General features: G+C 47.0%; 1 protein-coding gene across 1 annotated transcript in view; it reads right to left on the reverse strand.

The window, feature by feature from the left end:
• EMB (embigin) overlaps window positions 1-14,231 on the reverse strand; it is a 115,077-nt gene extending 100,846 nt beyond the window's left edge. Inside the window, exon 1 of the mRNA XM_086960611.1 lies at window positions 14,040-14,231. Coding sequence (XP_086816737.1) covers window positions 14,040-14,130 — 91 coding nt within the window. The 5' untranslated portion in view covers window positions 14,131-14,231. The remainder of the gene's footprint in view (window positions 1-14,039) is intronic.
• Between the last annotated feature and the right edge of the window lie 2,253 nt (window positions 14,232-16,484).

Raw genomic sequence — 16,484 nt, forward strand, 5'->3', positions numbered from 1 at the left:
CCGGAGACATCAAAAAGGAGCCAAGGGGCGCTACGGAAGCCCAGGAGGGTAAACTTACAATGACCTGATGGCTTTGCCAAAATACATATCGTGAATCCCCCCTTGCGACCACATCCTTCAATAATACCACATCCTGCACGCAGCAGAACACGTTTGCTCTGCCTTAGATTCATGCTCATAAGAGGGTGTGAGATCATTCGATTATTATTATTTTCCTATTTACATCATACAATTGTGATAATGAGTGTGTTGGGGCAATTACTGGTCACAGTGGCTGGTGTTATTGTGCGTATGTTTGTACGTGTGCGCGTGAACACAAAGTAGTCATATCACACGTGTGCATATAAACATTACATTTGCGATACTATTTGTGAGCATGGGGGTCACAGCGGTGACTGTGTGTTTTATTGCGATTCTATATATTCGCAATAACACTTAAAAAGAAAGAGTGAGCATACATCTCCTCACCACGGGCAGGGAGGTGATTAATAAACTCAAAATAGGGGCCACTTGGAAGTTAGTGGAACGAGTTAAACAACCTTACTACATTTTGCCACACATTTGCGGAGCCGAGATGTTGGGGTGGGCTCTTGGAAAATAAAGGCAGGAATGTAATGCTATATAACTGAAGCACTGCACGCATGCAAGACCTTTGTGTGCATCGGTGTCATTCGAGACCAAAACATCATGTTTGCCACTGCATCCCAGTAACTTAATGTCGGTTACTCTCCGCAATGGCAGTAAATGTTCAATTCTAGGTTTTCACTATTGTCCCGGTTTGTGTTGAACATTTTTGCGGCACCCTTAAAATGATTTGCTAAATCTCTCAGTAATGCCAGAATAGTTACGCCATTAGCTCTCACCCTGCCCACCAATTCTTAAAACTCCAAGTATGCGTCCTCATCAGCAGAAGAACTGTATCAGCAGAGCACCACTGAGAGCTACGTATTTACGCGATATAAATATTGTTTATTTACTGTTTTTTAATATTTATTTTTCTTTGTGTTACTTCCATGTAAATGTATGTATAGGCATTTATATGTATAGGCATTTATATAGCGCACTACTTACCCGGAGGGTCCCAAGGCGCTTCGACCGCTGCGAAACCCTTCCTGGCTTCCCTGAGAGATGGTCCCTTAATGGGTATCTCCAGGGTGAGACCAGGCATCCCCGGCGGTCTGGTGGGGCCGTTAGTGAAGATGAGGCAAGCTAATGCCCAGAGTTGCCGAGTGTGATCGCTGATCAGAGTGGGCACCGAGGCGAGAGAATTATCGAGTCCGCTGACCCTGGTCCAGAAACCTGCCGCGCCGGGAATCGAACCCTGGTCCCGGGCCATCCTCTGCTCTCGGGTCTGCCGCCTCTAACCAGTATTGAAAAGCAATCAATCAAGCAATCAATCATAAAATTTGTATAGCGCGCTACTCGCCCATAAGGGTCTCAAGGCGCTGACGAAGGGGGGGAGGGGTGGTCGCTGCTGCTCGAACAGCCAGGTTTTGAGTTGTTTCCTGAAGGAGAGATGGTCCAGGGTCAGCCGTAGGTGAGTGGGGGTGGGGGGAGTTCCATGTCTTGGCTGCCAGGTAGGAGAAGGATCTGCCTCCGATGGTGGATTTCCAAACGCGTGGGACGGTGGCGAGGGCGAGGCTGGCGGAGTAGAGCTGGCAAGGTGAGGCGGCCGTTGAGGTACTTCGGGCCCATGTCGTGGAGGGCCTTGTGTGCGTGGGTGAGGAGTCTAAACATGATCCTCTTGTTGACGGGGAGCCAGTGCAGGTTTGACAGGTGGGCGGAGATGTGGCTGCGGTGAGGGATGTCCAGGATGAGTCGTGCCGCGGCGTTCTGAATGCGCTGTAGTCTTTTCTGGAGTTTGGCTGTGGTTCCGGCGTAGAGGGTGTTCCCGTGGTCCAGACGGCTGGTGACGAGGGTCTGGGTGACCGTCTTCCTGGTTTTGGTGGGGATCCATCGGAAGATCTTTCGGAGCATGCGCATGGTGTTGAAGCAGGCTGATGAGACGGCGTTCACTTGCTTGGTCATGGTGAGGGATGAGTCCAGGATGAAACCCAGGTTGCGTGCGTGGTCCGTTGGCTTGGGTGCGCTGCCCAGGGCAGGTGGCCACCAGGAGTTGTCCCAGGCAGAGGGAAATGGTCCTAGGAGGAGGCCTTCCGTCTTGTCTGAGTTAATTTCAGGCTGCTGATCTTCATCCATTCTGCGACGTCTTTCATTCCTTCCTGGAGGTTGGCTATGGTGGGGTCGTTGGTGAGGGAGAGGATCAGCTGGGTGTTGTGTGTGTGGGGGTGCACTAGGAAATTAAGGACGCAGGTGACTGGATGGGTGGTGGTACGTTTGCCCTACCAAAGCCAAGTAGAACAAGCGTGAGTTCAGGCCAGCCCTGTGAATAAATCCTGTTTCTTCATCTCTTGGCTTCACCCTACCTCAAACTGGGTGCTACCATTGCCCGTACGAAGGATGTTCTATGATCAGATATGGAGAGTATCGTGAATGTGTGCTCTCATGCAGGGCACTGCTGTGTCTGACTATGCATAGACTATGATCAGATGCGGGGTGTATCATAAATATATCCCCTCGCGCAGGACACGGCTGTGTCTGATCGTAGATAATGATCAGATATGGGGCGTATCATATGTGTGTGCCCTTACACAGGGCACAGTTGTGTCTAATCAAAGAGGACTATGATCAGATATGGGACGTATCATGAATGTGTGCCCTCAAGCACGGCACAGCTGTGTCTAATCAAAGAAGACTATTATGGGGCGTATCATGAATGTGTGCTTTCGGGAAGGGTGCAGCTGTGTCTGATCGTAGACAACTATGATCAGACATAGGATGTATCATGAATGAGTACCCTTGTGCAGGCCACAGCTGTGTCTGATCATAGACTATGATCAGATATGAAGGGTATCATGAATGTGTGCTCTCGCACAGGGCACAGCTGTGTCTTATCGTTGACAACTATGATCAGACAGGAGGTATCATGAATGAGTGCCCTCGTGCAGGCCACAGCTGTGTCTGATTGTAGACTATGATCAGATATGAAGGGTATCATGAATGTGTGCCCTCGCACAGGGCACAGCTGTGTCTTATCGTAGACAACTATGACCAGACATGGGGCGTATCATGAATGAGTGCCCTCGTGCAGGCCACAGCTGTGTCTGATTGTAGACTATGATCAGATATGAAGAGTATCATGAATGTGTGCTAGTGCGGGGCCCATTGTGTCTTATTGTAGGCAACTGTGATCAGACATGTGGCATATCATGAATGAGTGCCCTCGTGAAGGGCACAGCTGTGTCTAATCAAAGGAGACAATGATCAGATATGAAGGATAATATGAATGTGTGCCCTTGCTCAGGGCACAACTGTGTCGGATCGTAGTCTATAATCATATCAGGTGGAGGAGTGTGGCTCAATGGTTAGAGCGGCAGACTCTGATGCAGAGGTCGGGTCCGGGACCAGGGTTCAATTCCCGACGCGGCAGGGTCTTGGGCTCATTTGTCTGCGGACTCGATAATTCTCGCCTCGGCGCCTACTCTAATCATCGGGTCCCACGCTGCAACTCTGGGCAATAGCTTGCTTAATCTCCACAACGGCCCCGTCAACACTGGGATGCCTGGCTTCACCTTGGGGGTGCCCAGGAGGGGCATCTCACAGGGAGAGCCAGGAAGGGTTCCACAGCGTTATACAGTGCCGGGACGCCCCAGGTGATGGGCAGCTGTGCGCTTTACAAGTATCCTACATTTACATTTATATTTATATTTGAAGGGTATCACAAATTAGTGCCCTCCCGCAGGGCACAGCTGTGTCTGATAGTAAACTATGATCAGACACAGGGCGTATCATGTATGTGTGCCCTCATGCACGGAACAGCTGTGTCTGATCATAGAACTGTGATTAGATATACGGAATATCATGAATGTGTGCCCTCACATAGGGCACAGCAGTGCACCTGTTTTTATGGGATTGCACATCAAGAGCACTTACTTTTATCTCAACATCTCTCCATGTGGATGCATGAGCAGCAGTCAGCACAGCGCAGGCAGTGATTGCTCAGTTTCCAGGCTGTGCCCTCCGCCAATTCTGAGATAAAAATATGTTGCTTTAAAGTTTTAAATTGCATACAAATAGACACTAAGCGGTGCAGAGCATGAACCCACATGTGCAAGATGAGGGCCAATGAAAACATTGAGGAAGATGTTGATGGCTTGCGGGAGAGATTTGTTATCAGCTAAAATGTAGATTCCATCTTCAGTTACCATGTGTTCTATTAAATTAAAAACATGTGTAACAACTACTTACACATATTTAGGTATTTATTCTGAAAAGGACCAAACTTTGTGTGATCAGCTTCTGCTTCATGCTTTATTGTTGCATCGGCTTTTGAAAAAGAGCTTGAAAGAAAAATGCTGTACAAACCGGTTTCCACAATGGAATGTTCTCTTTGGGAAAGCAAGCAGTAATACTGCTGAATCCGATAGGACTAGAAGTACTGCCAGGGAAAAAAACGTATTAAGTCGCGGAATTTCTGCTGAGTCACAAATCACACCATCTGAATATAATTCTGGTACTGCGTGTAGGTCACAGATTATCCTTTAATTGTGTAAAACAAAGCAAAGGGAGGGAGTGTGTGGGTGAGAAAAACGCATAAAGAAAGAAGCGAGTAAAGGGAAGAGAGAGGGAAAGGGAAAAAAGTCGAACCAACAAAGACAAGAGAGGAAAAAAGGAAAAGGAGGCACCGCAGATTGAAAGCTTGAAACACTACTGTTCAAACCTAAACAAAGCAAAAAAAGTAGCAAATCACAGCAGATCGGATAAAAACAGTGGGCAAGTTTCACAAACTGGAATACACAATTACAAACATCTAAATCTCTTGTTACACCCCGAGAGAGAGAGAGAGAGAGAGAGACACACACCATGGATTGATGGATAAGCAAGGAACCCAAAGGTAACACATACCATGACACACGACACATATTGAGACATGCTGGTTAAGTGGACTGATTAGCAGAAACTGGGTAGAGGGAATGGTGGGTTAGTTCACTTTATTAAAAGCAGGAGGCTTTGGAGGACTGGAGACAGTGCTTTAATTCATTTATTCGCGGCAAACTATGCAGGGAACAAGGGTGAACCATGATACACTTTTAAAAATGGCATCATAAATCATTATTCTGCCCAGTTTGATCGACTTGATATCCTTCAGACCTCTTCTAAGAGCTCGCTGAGATATAGCAACAAAAAATAAATTGTCTGAACTTTTACACAGCACTACTTCTATTCCAAGCATGACATCAAACACCTTATTATTTACGAAATTTGCAAAGTATTTTCCAACACAAGGACACCATAACACCTTATTGGGTATTTTACAATTCCAAGATGGTAACAGCACCACTGGATGATGGACGTGCAAGGATACAATTGGTCCTTTCAGAAATCGGAAAGGAAACAGGCATTGTGGTTCTCCCATAAATTATGTAGAGAAAAATCGCTCTGTAAAAAATTAGAAAGAACCTGGCGTAAGTCTGATCTCCAGTCAGAGAAAGAAATCTTTTTTTTTTATTTCAACAAATTTTCAAGGCAGCATCCAATATGTATCCAAAAAAAAAAAATACACCCTGGCGCAATTAACTGAAGCTGGGAACTCAAGGAAACAGCTATACACTATTCTCAAATCTTTTACTTCTCCTGAGGCCTGCAATAATCGTATCCCTGCCTCCCAGACCTTATGCGGCAATCTTTTTTAATTATTTGTTGACGAGGTTGGAAAAAATCTATGGTACTTTTCCTAGTAGGCTAGGCGTCAGTGACATTCTCACTGTACCCCATATAGAGTCCAGAGCAGGAAACGTGCTGGCCTGTTTTCCTCCCCTACAGGACTCCAAAGTAGAAGAATTGCTGAAAAAGCAGCAAAAGCAGGTTCTCCCAGTGGTATAATGCCAGCAAAATGGTTTGCCTTATCGGTGTGGCCTCTTGCCTCTCCCATTGGCTCACTTATTAATTATTCACTGAGTGAGTCCACAGTACCCCGGGCGTGGAAAGCTGCACAAATGTTACCAATTATTTTAAAAAAGCAACTTAGCACCTTCAGAACTGTCCAACTATTGCCCTACCTTTCTCCTTCCTCCTATGAGCAAACTTATGGAGGGACATATCAATGCGCAGCTCATGAAATTCATGGAAGCTCAGCCATGCTTGGATCCCTCACAATTCGGCTTTCGCCCGAAACGGCCCTGCTTGATGTCACAGTCGCTATTAAGCTGGCCCGAGATAAGGACTAAGCTATAGCCCTAGTGCTGCTGGATTTATCCACAGCTTTTGACACTGTAGCACATCATAGACAGCTACAAAGATTAATGAAAATTGGCGTTTGGGGGGGGCTGCCTTTCAGTGGCTTTCCAGCTTCCTGGACAACGCACTCAAACTGTGAACCTGAGGAATTTTCACTCCTGAGCGAAACCTCTGAATAAAAGGGGGCCACAGGGTTCTTGCCTTAGTCTCACATTATTTAATATATACATGGCTCCCCTGGCAAAGATCATCAGAGATCACAGCATTGTCCCTGTTTCATATGCAGATGACACGCAGCTCTTGTTTCCATTTGAAAACAACTCGGATGTTACAAAGCAGAAGTTTGCAGAGGGCATGCGTGCAATCTCCAACTTAATGTAAAAGAAATTTCTCCAATTGAATGGCAACAAAACCGAAGTCCTCCTCTTTGGCAAAGCTCAACTTCTCTGGTCCCCAGAGTAGTGGCAGGCAAAATTAGGCCCTGCTCCTGTTCCTACCAACAAGGCTAAAAAGGTAGGCGTGCATTTGGACCCTTCTCTAGCTATGAAGGAGCAAGTGGCAGGCGTGACCATTTTGGTTTACTCAATCTATCAGTCAATCAATACATTTGTAAAGTGCACTACTCACCCGTGAGGGTCTCAAGGCACTGGGAGGGGGGGTGCTGCTACTGCTCGAATAGCCAGGTCTTGAGAAGCCTCCTGAAGGTTAGTAGGTCCTGGGTCTGCCGTAGGAAGATGGGTAGGGTGTTCCAGGTCTTAGCGGCGAGGTGGGAGAACAATCTGCCGCCGCTGGTCGCTCTTCGGATGTGGGGGGCGGTGGCGAGGGCGAGGTCGGCAGAGCAGAGCTAGCGGTTCGGGTTTTACTAAAACTCCTACGGAGAGTATTCAATCTTCTACCCCTATCGGCATGCAAGACCCTGCTCCAAGCCTAGGCAGTTAGTAGAATGGACTATTTTAATGCACCTTTGGGTGCCGCGAACGAGGGGACACTAAATAGGTTCCAGGTATTGCAGAATACGGCAGGTGGACTGGCTTTAAATGAACCACCCAGAACTCCTTCCTGGCCATTACTAAAAAGCCTACATTGGCTTCCTAGTCGGAGTCGAATCAAGTTTAAAATGTGTTGTTTGATTAAAAAAACTCTTAATGACAGTGGACCCAGGTACATGACCATTAGTCTTGTCCCCTATCATTCCAACAGACAGTTACGTTCTAGTGGAAAGGCTTGGCTTGTGGTACCCCGGATTAACAAGCTCTGTGCGGGTGGCATAGCCTTTGCCTACGTAGCCCCGCGCCTCTGGAACAAACTCCCCTTTGTGTTATGTGTGTGTCCTGACTTGCCTAAATTCAGAAAACTACTGAAAACCAAACACTTTTAGGCTGACTAGCTTTCCACCTCTTTGTTTTTATGTTTCGCTGCTAGCACGGGGATACCCCTGAAGGGGTGAGTCCTCCACTTTACAAACCCCTCATTCGATCATTCAGAATAGCATATGACAATATCAACTCACTCTATCTCTTTAAACTGAATGCACTATTGCAATATGGGGGCCACTTAACACCCAAAGATGTCTTAAGAGTTACCACTCTGAGGACACCATTAAATTACTGCAGGTTTTAGATTCAGTATTTGAAATGTGAGAGAATTTGCTGATGTTTTGCATGTGGGAGGACTCGATTGAGATGCAACAAAGACCACTACCCACCCACCCACTGTTACTCAACTTCATTCCCCACGCTGCACTTTGATGAAACGGCTAAACCTGCACCATACATCAACAGCCTGCATTCCACCCCATCTGTCCATAGGAAGACACTGAGGCGGAGCTCGAGCCAGTGCTCCCAACAAACACAGACAATGCCCAGGGTTATCCACTGCAGGGCCGCAGGTATGTAGAGTCTGTGTAGCCACAGAACGTCTCCACATGGACACATCTGATTCTGCACTGGTGCAATCACCACATACTTGTGCAACAGTGAGAATCTGAATGACTGTCACAGTCAACCGGCGGCTGTTGATGATGGACAGGCCAAGCTTACACCAGCCAGAAGGAGAGAGGGTAAGGCACTCTGCTGCTCTGTTGGGTTTCATTAGATCAGTGACAATGCTCAAGCCTTCTCTATCAGCGCTACAATTAGAAATGTCTGGCCCCAGTTAGTACATAAGCAATGATCAATGGAAAATATTTTGTGTCATTTTAAATCGGGGAACCTAGATATGCTCAAAGGCAAAGTGATCCAGCACAGGTGCCAAGCAGACTATCACCAACTGGTCACATGTACATACATACAAAGAATATACAAAGGAAAAATTTGGCATGCGTTATACCTTTCCTAAAAGCATTTGACTCAAACTGCTTTGAGGAAAAGATAATATGATATACTTAGACCAATGTCCTCGCAAACTACCATCTGTAGGTGATCTGGTTCCTTTGCCCCCCTACAAAAAAAAAAGAAAATCTATATATAAGCCTCAAAATGGTTGCCTAGGGCTCGGTTACAGACGCACTCGAACTCGAAGCACAAGGACTTTGGTGATTAGAAACACACACACAAAAAAAACAATGGTATGAAATCTAGGGGCTCTCATATGGCCACAGTCACAACAAGTGGGCAAAGCCGCAAAATTGCGAAAGATGGAAAAGAAAGCCAAACAGACGAGCAGAGAGATAAGGAAACGAGAGACGGACTTCGATGGCGTGCATGTGTGTGAGAAGGACAAAGTGCAAGGAATGAGATGGAAACAGAGAGGGGCTGGGTGACCCAAGGCTTTAAGGGGAATGGAAAAGTTCAGGAGGTCTAAAGGTGGAGGGTGGTCAACGAAGAGCGAGGGCATTCTTTCCAAGAGCGGTTTTCTATGTAATCAGCTGCATGGCTTAAAGCATGCAAACTAAAATCCTGTCCCTCACACAGTATGCCTACACCCTGAGTAGTATTTGAGTGCCTCTTGGAGAGCCTGCTGCTATGGGTCTTCGAGTGTCCCAATCACTCCTGTGCTGCCTTCACACCACCTTCCTCCTTGGCCTCTCTGTAAGACACTCACCGCCTTTTTCAAAGCAAATCTTTCTGAACTCCTCCATCTGCATATTTGACACTTCATTGCTTTCCTCACCCAGACCCTATTTTCACTTTCTCCTTCTGCACCTATTTCCTAACAGTTTCTTCACTTCGGCATCCTCCACATATTAACCTGTAAGTACTTAATTTTCTTTTACTTTCATAGTCAATATATTTCAACAACTTTAAGGCCCCTTCACTTTCAAATGGCACATGCCCCCATTACTCTGTTCAGATGCCAAGGATTGGATGGGCACGTATTTTGAACCTTTATTACTGATGGACAGGAACTATGAGATGTTCGCGCTGCCTTCAGACTCAACCCCGGAGACACCAATCATGGCCTGTAATAAACTCCCAGAACCTGAACTCACACATAAAAAGCTGCTCACAGATTAATATTTTACATGAAAAAAACAACAGAACGACAGAATATTGGGAAAAGCTAACATTCTGAGAGTGGCAAATTAAGGACGAAATGTAAACGGGAGCTACCTCACTGGCATGAATTACATTAATCGCCTTAACAATCATTGTCAAAGTGTCGTAGCTGATAAACTGATCAATATGTTCCCTGTATATCAATATAAAATCCAATAAAGGCCGGATTTAAAGTCAATTTTTAATTTATCCGGGGCTGACACCGGGGCGGGCCCGATACACTTAATCCTCAGAGGTGACCTTCAACAACATCAGAACACGAGGTGGAATGAACGTCATACATGTTTTAAGTGAGCCAGAGTGTGACTAGGGGGGCGCATCTCGATTAATTCTCGGAAACCACAGCACAATGCGGACATGCTGCAAGGTCGCAGCGCATTCCAAGGACAAAATGGCCCGGTCCTCGGAAACACGAGCAAGCCACAGGACGGAAAGTAGATCCGGGAAAGGATAATAGGTTGGAGTTGTTTGCAGTCGGCGGGGTTCTCGGTCTGCCCTCCTCACACTCTGCAGAGGGCGGCGCGCGCGCGGCAGCCGGCATCAGCTGAGAAGAGAGCAGTGGCGCGCGCTGTGATCCCGAGAGCTGTCTGAGAGTTACCCTCGTGAGACCAGGCTCTGCCGCTGCCAAGTGGCACGGGTTATTTCTCCCTCCCTTCCAAGTCCCACTGACGTGCGCTGGCTCTATGGGTGCCCTCTTTACCCTTCGACGAGTCTTCGCTGTTGGTTCACGACACCTGGAAGACTTCCCGTTGTATTGCTTGCCCCTTCCTGCATGGATATACAGCTGCTGCAAAGGTGCCTTCGTTCATAAGTGTTCTGTAGATGCCTGGTATAGCAGCGACGTGAGCTTTCCGTGTCCCCCCGGGGTACCATCCTTTATGTGTTGCCTCCTTGTATCTTTCTTTCACCAGTGCCAATGCAATATATTTTAGTTCATTTATGTCCAGTGCTTTAAATGCGCCGGTACGTAGTACCGGCACTTTTTTTGGGGGAGAGGGAGAGTACCCACACTTCTGAAGAAAAACGTAATACTTTTCATTGGAGAGTACCGGCACTTCTCACAAACAAGTAGGTACTATGGTACTGGGTACCTGCACTTCTATTACTTGTCCATTTCAAGCACTGTTTATGCCCCATTTACTTATGAGATTCAAGCGTTTCGTTGTTGCCCCCTATTTCACTGAAGACCTCTCCTCCCCCCCCCCCACACACACACCACAGTGTGAGTTCTAGGATTTTGGGGGGCCCTCATGCAATGTGCATATAAAGTAACACATTCCGTGCCTTTTGCATCTAAATAGACCACGCTGCGCCTGAACTCCTTTGTGCCGCCCTCACCCACCTCTTCTAGGGTTGAAGTCCCTTCCTCTCAAGCCAACTGCCAGCACCAAACTTTCCCATGTCACAACGGGGGAGGGTGTGAGAGTTGCTGATCATCTGAATGGGTTAAAACTGCGAGCGCTAGACTGAGAAATGGGCGCCGTGGCGCCTCCCAACGAGCGGAAGGGCTTGAACCTGCAGAACGTGTATCGGGAGAGCCGCGGTGGCCGGGCCTGGCACCGGGACACTTGTTGGTGAGCTGCCCGCCGCGGGCCGTGGGCAGCTGCAACACCAGATAGGGGTATCATTGTAAACGCGTTGCCCCTGCTGCCCGTGACATAGTTACATTCTTGCCACTTCTCTAGAGTGCTCTAGATTCATTGATGCCAGTAACATACGTGCCCAAACCCCGATGAATGCAATAGTCTTCGAATTTGCAAGGCAAAAATGGCTAAATTTTAACTTCCATCCGATTTAAACTCGTTATGGTTCAATTAAATTTTCACAGGCAAATTACATTTCCTTGATTCTTCAAAATCTCCCTCTTTTCTATTCACTAATGTTGGCATCTGTGTGCCCACCTACCTGAAGTGCCATTTTTAACAGCTACCTCTATGCCCATGATCAGTGCCTGAAATGGAAAAATAGAATTGCAGGTACTCTGTATCAGAGTACCGGCTTGTTTCTGAGAAGTGCAGGTACGCTCAAATTAAAGGTAGTGCAGGTACCATCCTTCTCAAAATCAAAAAGTGTAGGTACTCAGTACCAGGCCATTTAAAGCACAGCCTATCACCTGGTACAGTTGTATCTAGGCCTCCCTTGTAGGTGAAGAGCCATCTTTTAGTAGAGGCTGCCCCTGAAGGAGACTGGCGCCATAACGACCGCAGTGGACCCAAAAACACTGGTATGGGCCACCGTCGTGTGTCTAATAACAAGGGGGGGGGATCAGTCCCAACCCCCTACCCAGGCCAATGCTGCGTGCCAAAGTTGGCACAAAAATACCAGGCCAGGTGATATTTTGAACCCCCCCAATGGGGGGGGACACCGCAACATGCTGGACAGGGACATTGGGGAGCTATAAACACTGCGCTGCCCCTGCACAGGCTTCTTTCGGCCACCACCACTCCCTCCCCAGGTCAGGGCTTTACGCCAAAGCTGGCGCAAAAATACCCGGCGAGTAGCTGGCCAGGTGAGGTTTTGAACCCCTCAATGGGGGGACGCTGCCACATGTTGGAAGGGGACAATGCAGGGCTATAAACACCACGCTCCCCTGCACAGGCTATTTTCAATAGCAGAGTCAGTGCACAGATCTACAGTTCGAGGCCCACCCACCTACACTGAGCAGAATCAGCATTGTTGCAGTGCTGACAGCAGGGGAAGCGGATGAAAAGGGGCACATTTGTTGGATAAAGAGGCACACTGGCAGGGCTGTGCGCAGGAGGAGGGCCACTTACCTGGGGATGTCTTCCGGCAGAGTGAGAAGGCCAAAGGGGAGAAGAAAGTGGAGCACAGCACTCGCAGCCTAGACCGCCGGAAGCCAGGGCACGAAATGGACAGACAAACTGGACAGGCAAGGTAGCGCTTTGGGGCCTAACTTCAGTAAGAGCCCATCCCACCACGCAATCGGAAGAAAACTAACAAGGAATTTTATGACCCCATAAAACGGCATGTATGATGGCATACACAATCAAAAAAGGTGTCACAAATATGACAAACCGATAACAGAAAGTGATTGTGATGTGTCAGAGAAGATTTAGGATTGTCATCCATGGGTGATTTATGAGTGGCCACACACGATTTATGAGCCTAGCAAATGATTTACCACCTGTCAGCGGATTGATTTATGACCTGTCAAGCTTATGATTCATGCCCTTGTCAAAGGTAATTTATAACTCCATACCGTTGATTGGTGGCCTGTCAGATTGATTTATGACGGGATACTGTGATGCATATAAAAGGATGCAAGTATTTTATACATGTTAAAAGGATTACCTGCGACCAACATTTACCTCGAGAAACAAGACATCGGTCTGGCAAACCTTTAAAAAATGTATGCGAGTGATATGTGATATGCATGTACAGGTTGGAGTGGGCCTAGTGCGAGGGTTATGCTGTTAGCTCTCCCTCTGTGACCTACCAGACTTGGAGAGATACTTTCTTCACTCTGTGAAGTGCCTAATCTTGGTTTTAGAGTGTCTCCCAGCGCCTCGACATAATTGCAACCATCCCTGGTTTTTCTGTACTGTACAGCGCCTAGTTTTGTTTGTAACCTCTCTTCCTGTGACCTGAGATAGTTTCACAGCTACTACTCTCTATGAAGGGCCATGTTTCGGCTGTTACCTCTCGCCCTTTGACCTCAGAGGACCTGTCCCCTGTCTTTGGCAAGCGTCTCTTTTGGCTGTTTCTTCTCTCCTCCATGTCATCTGCCACGTATGCCTCTTTTATATGCGGCACGGCGAGGTGATTATATTGCTGTCTGTCCTCCTGTGAAGTTCCACAGTTCCTCTCGTGCCCTCTTCGATGTGAAGTGGTACGGGTCGGATACGAGGTGGTACAGGTCGGATGCGAGGTGGTACAGGTTGTGAGGTGGTACAGGTCGGATGTGAGGTGGTACGGGTCGGATGTGAGGTGGTACGGGTCGGAGGTGAGTTGGTACGCGTCGGAGGTGAAGTGGTATGGGTCGGATGTGAGGTGGCATGATTATTTCATCGCTCTCCCTGTGAAGTGCCAGGACGCTGCTACCCCGGTGGTACGGTCAGCTCGCACACCTTGCTCACATGTAGAGTGACACAGGAAGCGCAGCGCGGTCCCCTTGTTCCCGCCCCCATTATACCAGGCGATGAGGGTTAAGTGGGGAAGGGGGCGCGGCGGTACCCCTGCCCTCACCCTCGGCAAGAGAAGAGGCGGCATCGTGTATAGATATACCTGCTTCGTCGGTTGTGGCGCTCAGGCAGCGGAGGGCGGCTGTGGAGAGCAGCAGCAGCAGGGTTGGCAGCGGTGACCCCGGGAGGCGCATGGTAGCGGTGGGTGTCTGTCTGGGCGGGCAGGTCGGACAGTGAAGGTTGCAGTGACTCGGCTCCCCTGGCTTCCTGTCTGAGTCACTGAGACTCCGGAGAGAACTGCGCAAACAGGCGCCTCCCCCAGCTTTTATAGCACCGCGGCAAACCCCTCCCTCCTCCCCTGGACCTTTTCATTAATAATTCAAGGTTGGTGCTGCGCTCCCGGGCAGGCTGCCGAAGCATCGTCTCACTCTTCCTCGGTTCAACAAACGACCTATAGGGACCCAGAAAACGTCACCCTCTGCGTGCCTTCCTCGTGGGAGCCCTGTCACAGACAGCTTTGACATATTACTTGGATTTCCGAAGAACAACTATCTAAGAGAGTAGACTTCCTTGGCCGAATATCAAAACTCCTTTAGTTGGCGAACTGGCTGCATTAAAATATTAAAATGGTGCTTGCTCAGAATTCCTTTTACCACCTTACCTTGCTATGGAAGCAGGACTCTGGAAGTGTAATGTGTGACATGAGCTCTTGTGCACACTCTGCCCAGGACTTTTATGTGGACTGGGTCCCCCCATAGACCCGTTAGTAACTAAACAAGCATATGCAAGGCAATAGGTCTCGCAACAGCGAGATTTTAAGCTATTGGCATGGTGAATAATAATGCCTTTTAATTATATGCTTTTCGAAGCAACACCTATATAAAAGACATTGTTATTTGTAACGGTAAAGCCATGTTAATGTGTTGCTTTGTTAATTTGTTGGCTCGCCCAACTCTACCTAGTGTATGCAAGAAATCATGGACCCTGGATAATCTTCAGTTTTGCTCGTTAGCTCTTTTGTAAATATGCAGTCAAGGAGTCCTGGAACTGTTTTTCATCTCAATCAGTACTTCTTGCATTTATTTCCTCACGTGAACAATATCTACCCATGATTACCACATCTACCATGAGAGTGTCATGTCTAAAGAGGCCAGAAGCATGTTAAAATCATGTCAGGTATTTGTTAAAATGTTGGGATTGTTTTTTTCGCGAAATTAGTTCCTGACGTGTGCTTTTTCCTATCCAACTGCAGGAGAGGCAATCATTTTCTCGATGTTGCTACTCTTAACAAGTACAACAATTTAAACCTTATGTTGAAATTAAGGGCTTCAATTGATAGTCAATCTTTTTTCTATACTTCCTTCTGAACTTGTTCGATGGTTTGGATCCACACTTATTTTTAATACCTTGAATTTATTATTAGTTTGTGCTTTCCACCCCTGCTCAGTCTGTGATGGGTAACAACACAAAAGGGTTACAAGTTAACATTGAGAACTATGAGGTTTCAATTCTAACTATCCTTTGGTTTCCTGCTGCCTTATATGTTGACATTGCCCGACATTATTAATCACACTCACAACATTAATATAATTCATCCTCTGCGTTAAACAAATAAACTCCCGGGCTCAGTCTGAACTATAATTTAAAGAAACATTCCTAAGCAGATGTAAACTAACTGGCATTGCGTCCTAGTAGTGGTAAGCAAATGCTACATCGAGCCTGTAGACTGAGAATGCGTGAATGACTCGCCTGACTGCTGCCACTACAGTGCTAGGGGAGTGTATTCTGCCAGGCTGGGCGCTTTACCGCTTGGATTCTCTTGAGGTGCGTCTTGGGGTTGAAGCTCTATGGTTGGTTGGCACGGGGGTCTGAAGGGGCACAGGCTGCAATATCAGGCCCCTGTTAAAGGTTGTGCCTGAGACTCCCAAACAGCATCGGTAGTTTATTGACTCTTTGTAGCGATTCTTCCAAAACTTCTTTAGGATAGCCTCTTTGAGAATATTTTATCACTTGATCATTAAAAGACTCTTGTAGGATTTCTGGATCTGAGGTTATTCTTTTCAGTCGAATGAATTGAGATGTAGGAAGATGTTTTTTCAATGTCTCAGGATGGAAACTTTGGAATAAAAGACTGGAATTTCTGTCTGTCGCTTTTTTGTACACTTTAGTGTGTAGTTTATGATTTTCAATATTAATTTGAACGTCAAGGAATGTTATGGAGTTCTCGCATTCACTGCAGTAAGTCTCTACTCTTTGTGAGCATTGACTTTTTCACTCGTTTAAGCATCTGTAAGCACAGGCAAGGTATAGTTCTCTAATACTTGCGACCTTTTCGAGCACTTATCCCATATCACCAACCCTATCTTCATGACATAAGTTTTATCAGCCTTGTTCGTTACCTTCACCCAGTCCTAGAGTATTTATTTCACCTCCATCACCTTTTTACTCCAGCGCACCTTTTTGGTATAGGGTCCACGTTCTTGAATGTACCATAGTGAATTTAATTTATTATTTATATCTGAATGCTAAGGCCCTGTATTTGTTTTCT

Source organism: Lissotriton vulgaris, chromosome 3_1, assembly GCF_964263255.1.
Source record: "Lissotriton vulgaris chromosome 3_1, aLisVul1.2, whole genome shotgun sequence".
NCBI classification, from domain to species: domain Eukaryota; kingdom Metazoa; phylum Chordata; class Amphibia; order Caudata; family Salamandridae; genus Lissotriton; species Lissotriton vulgaris.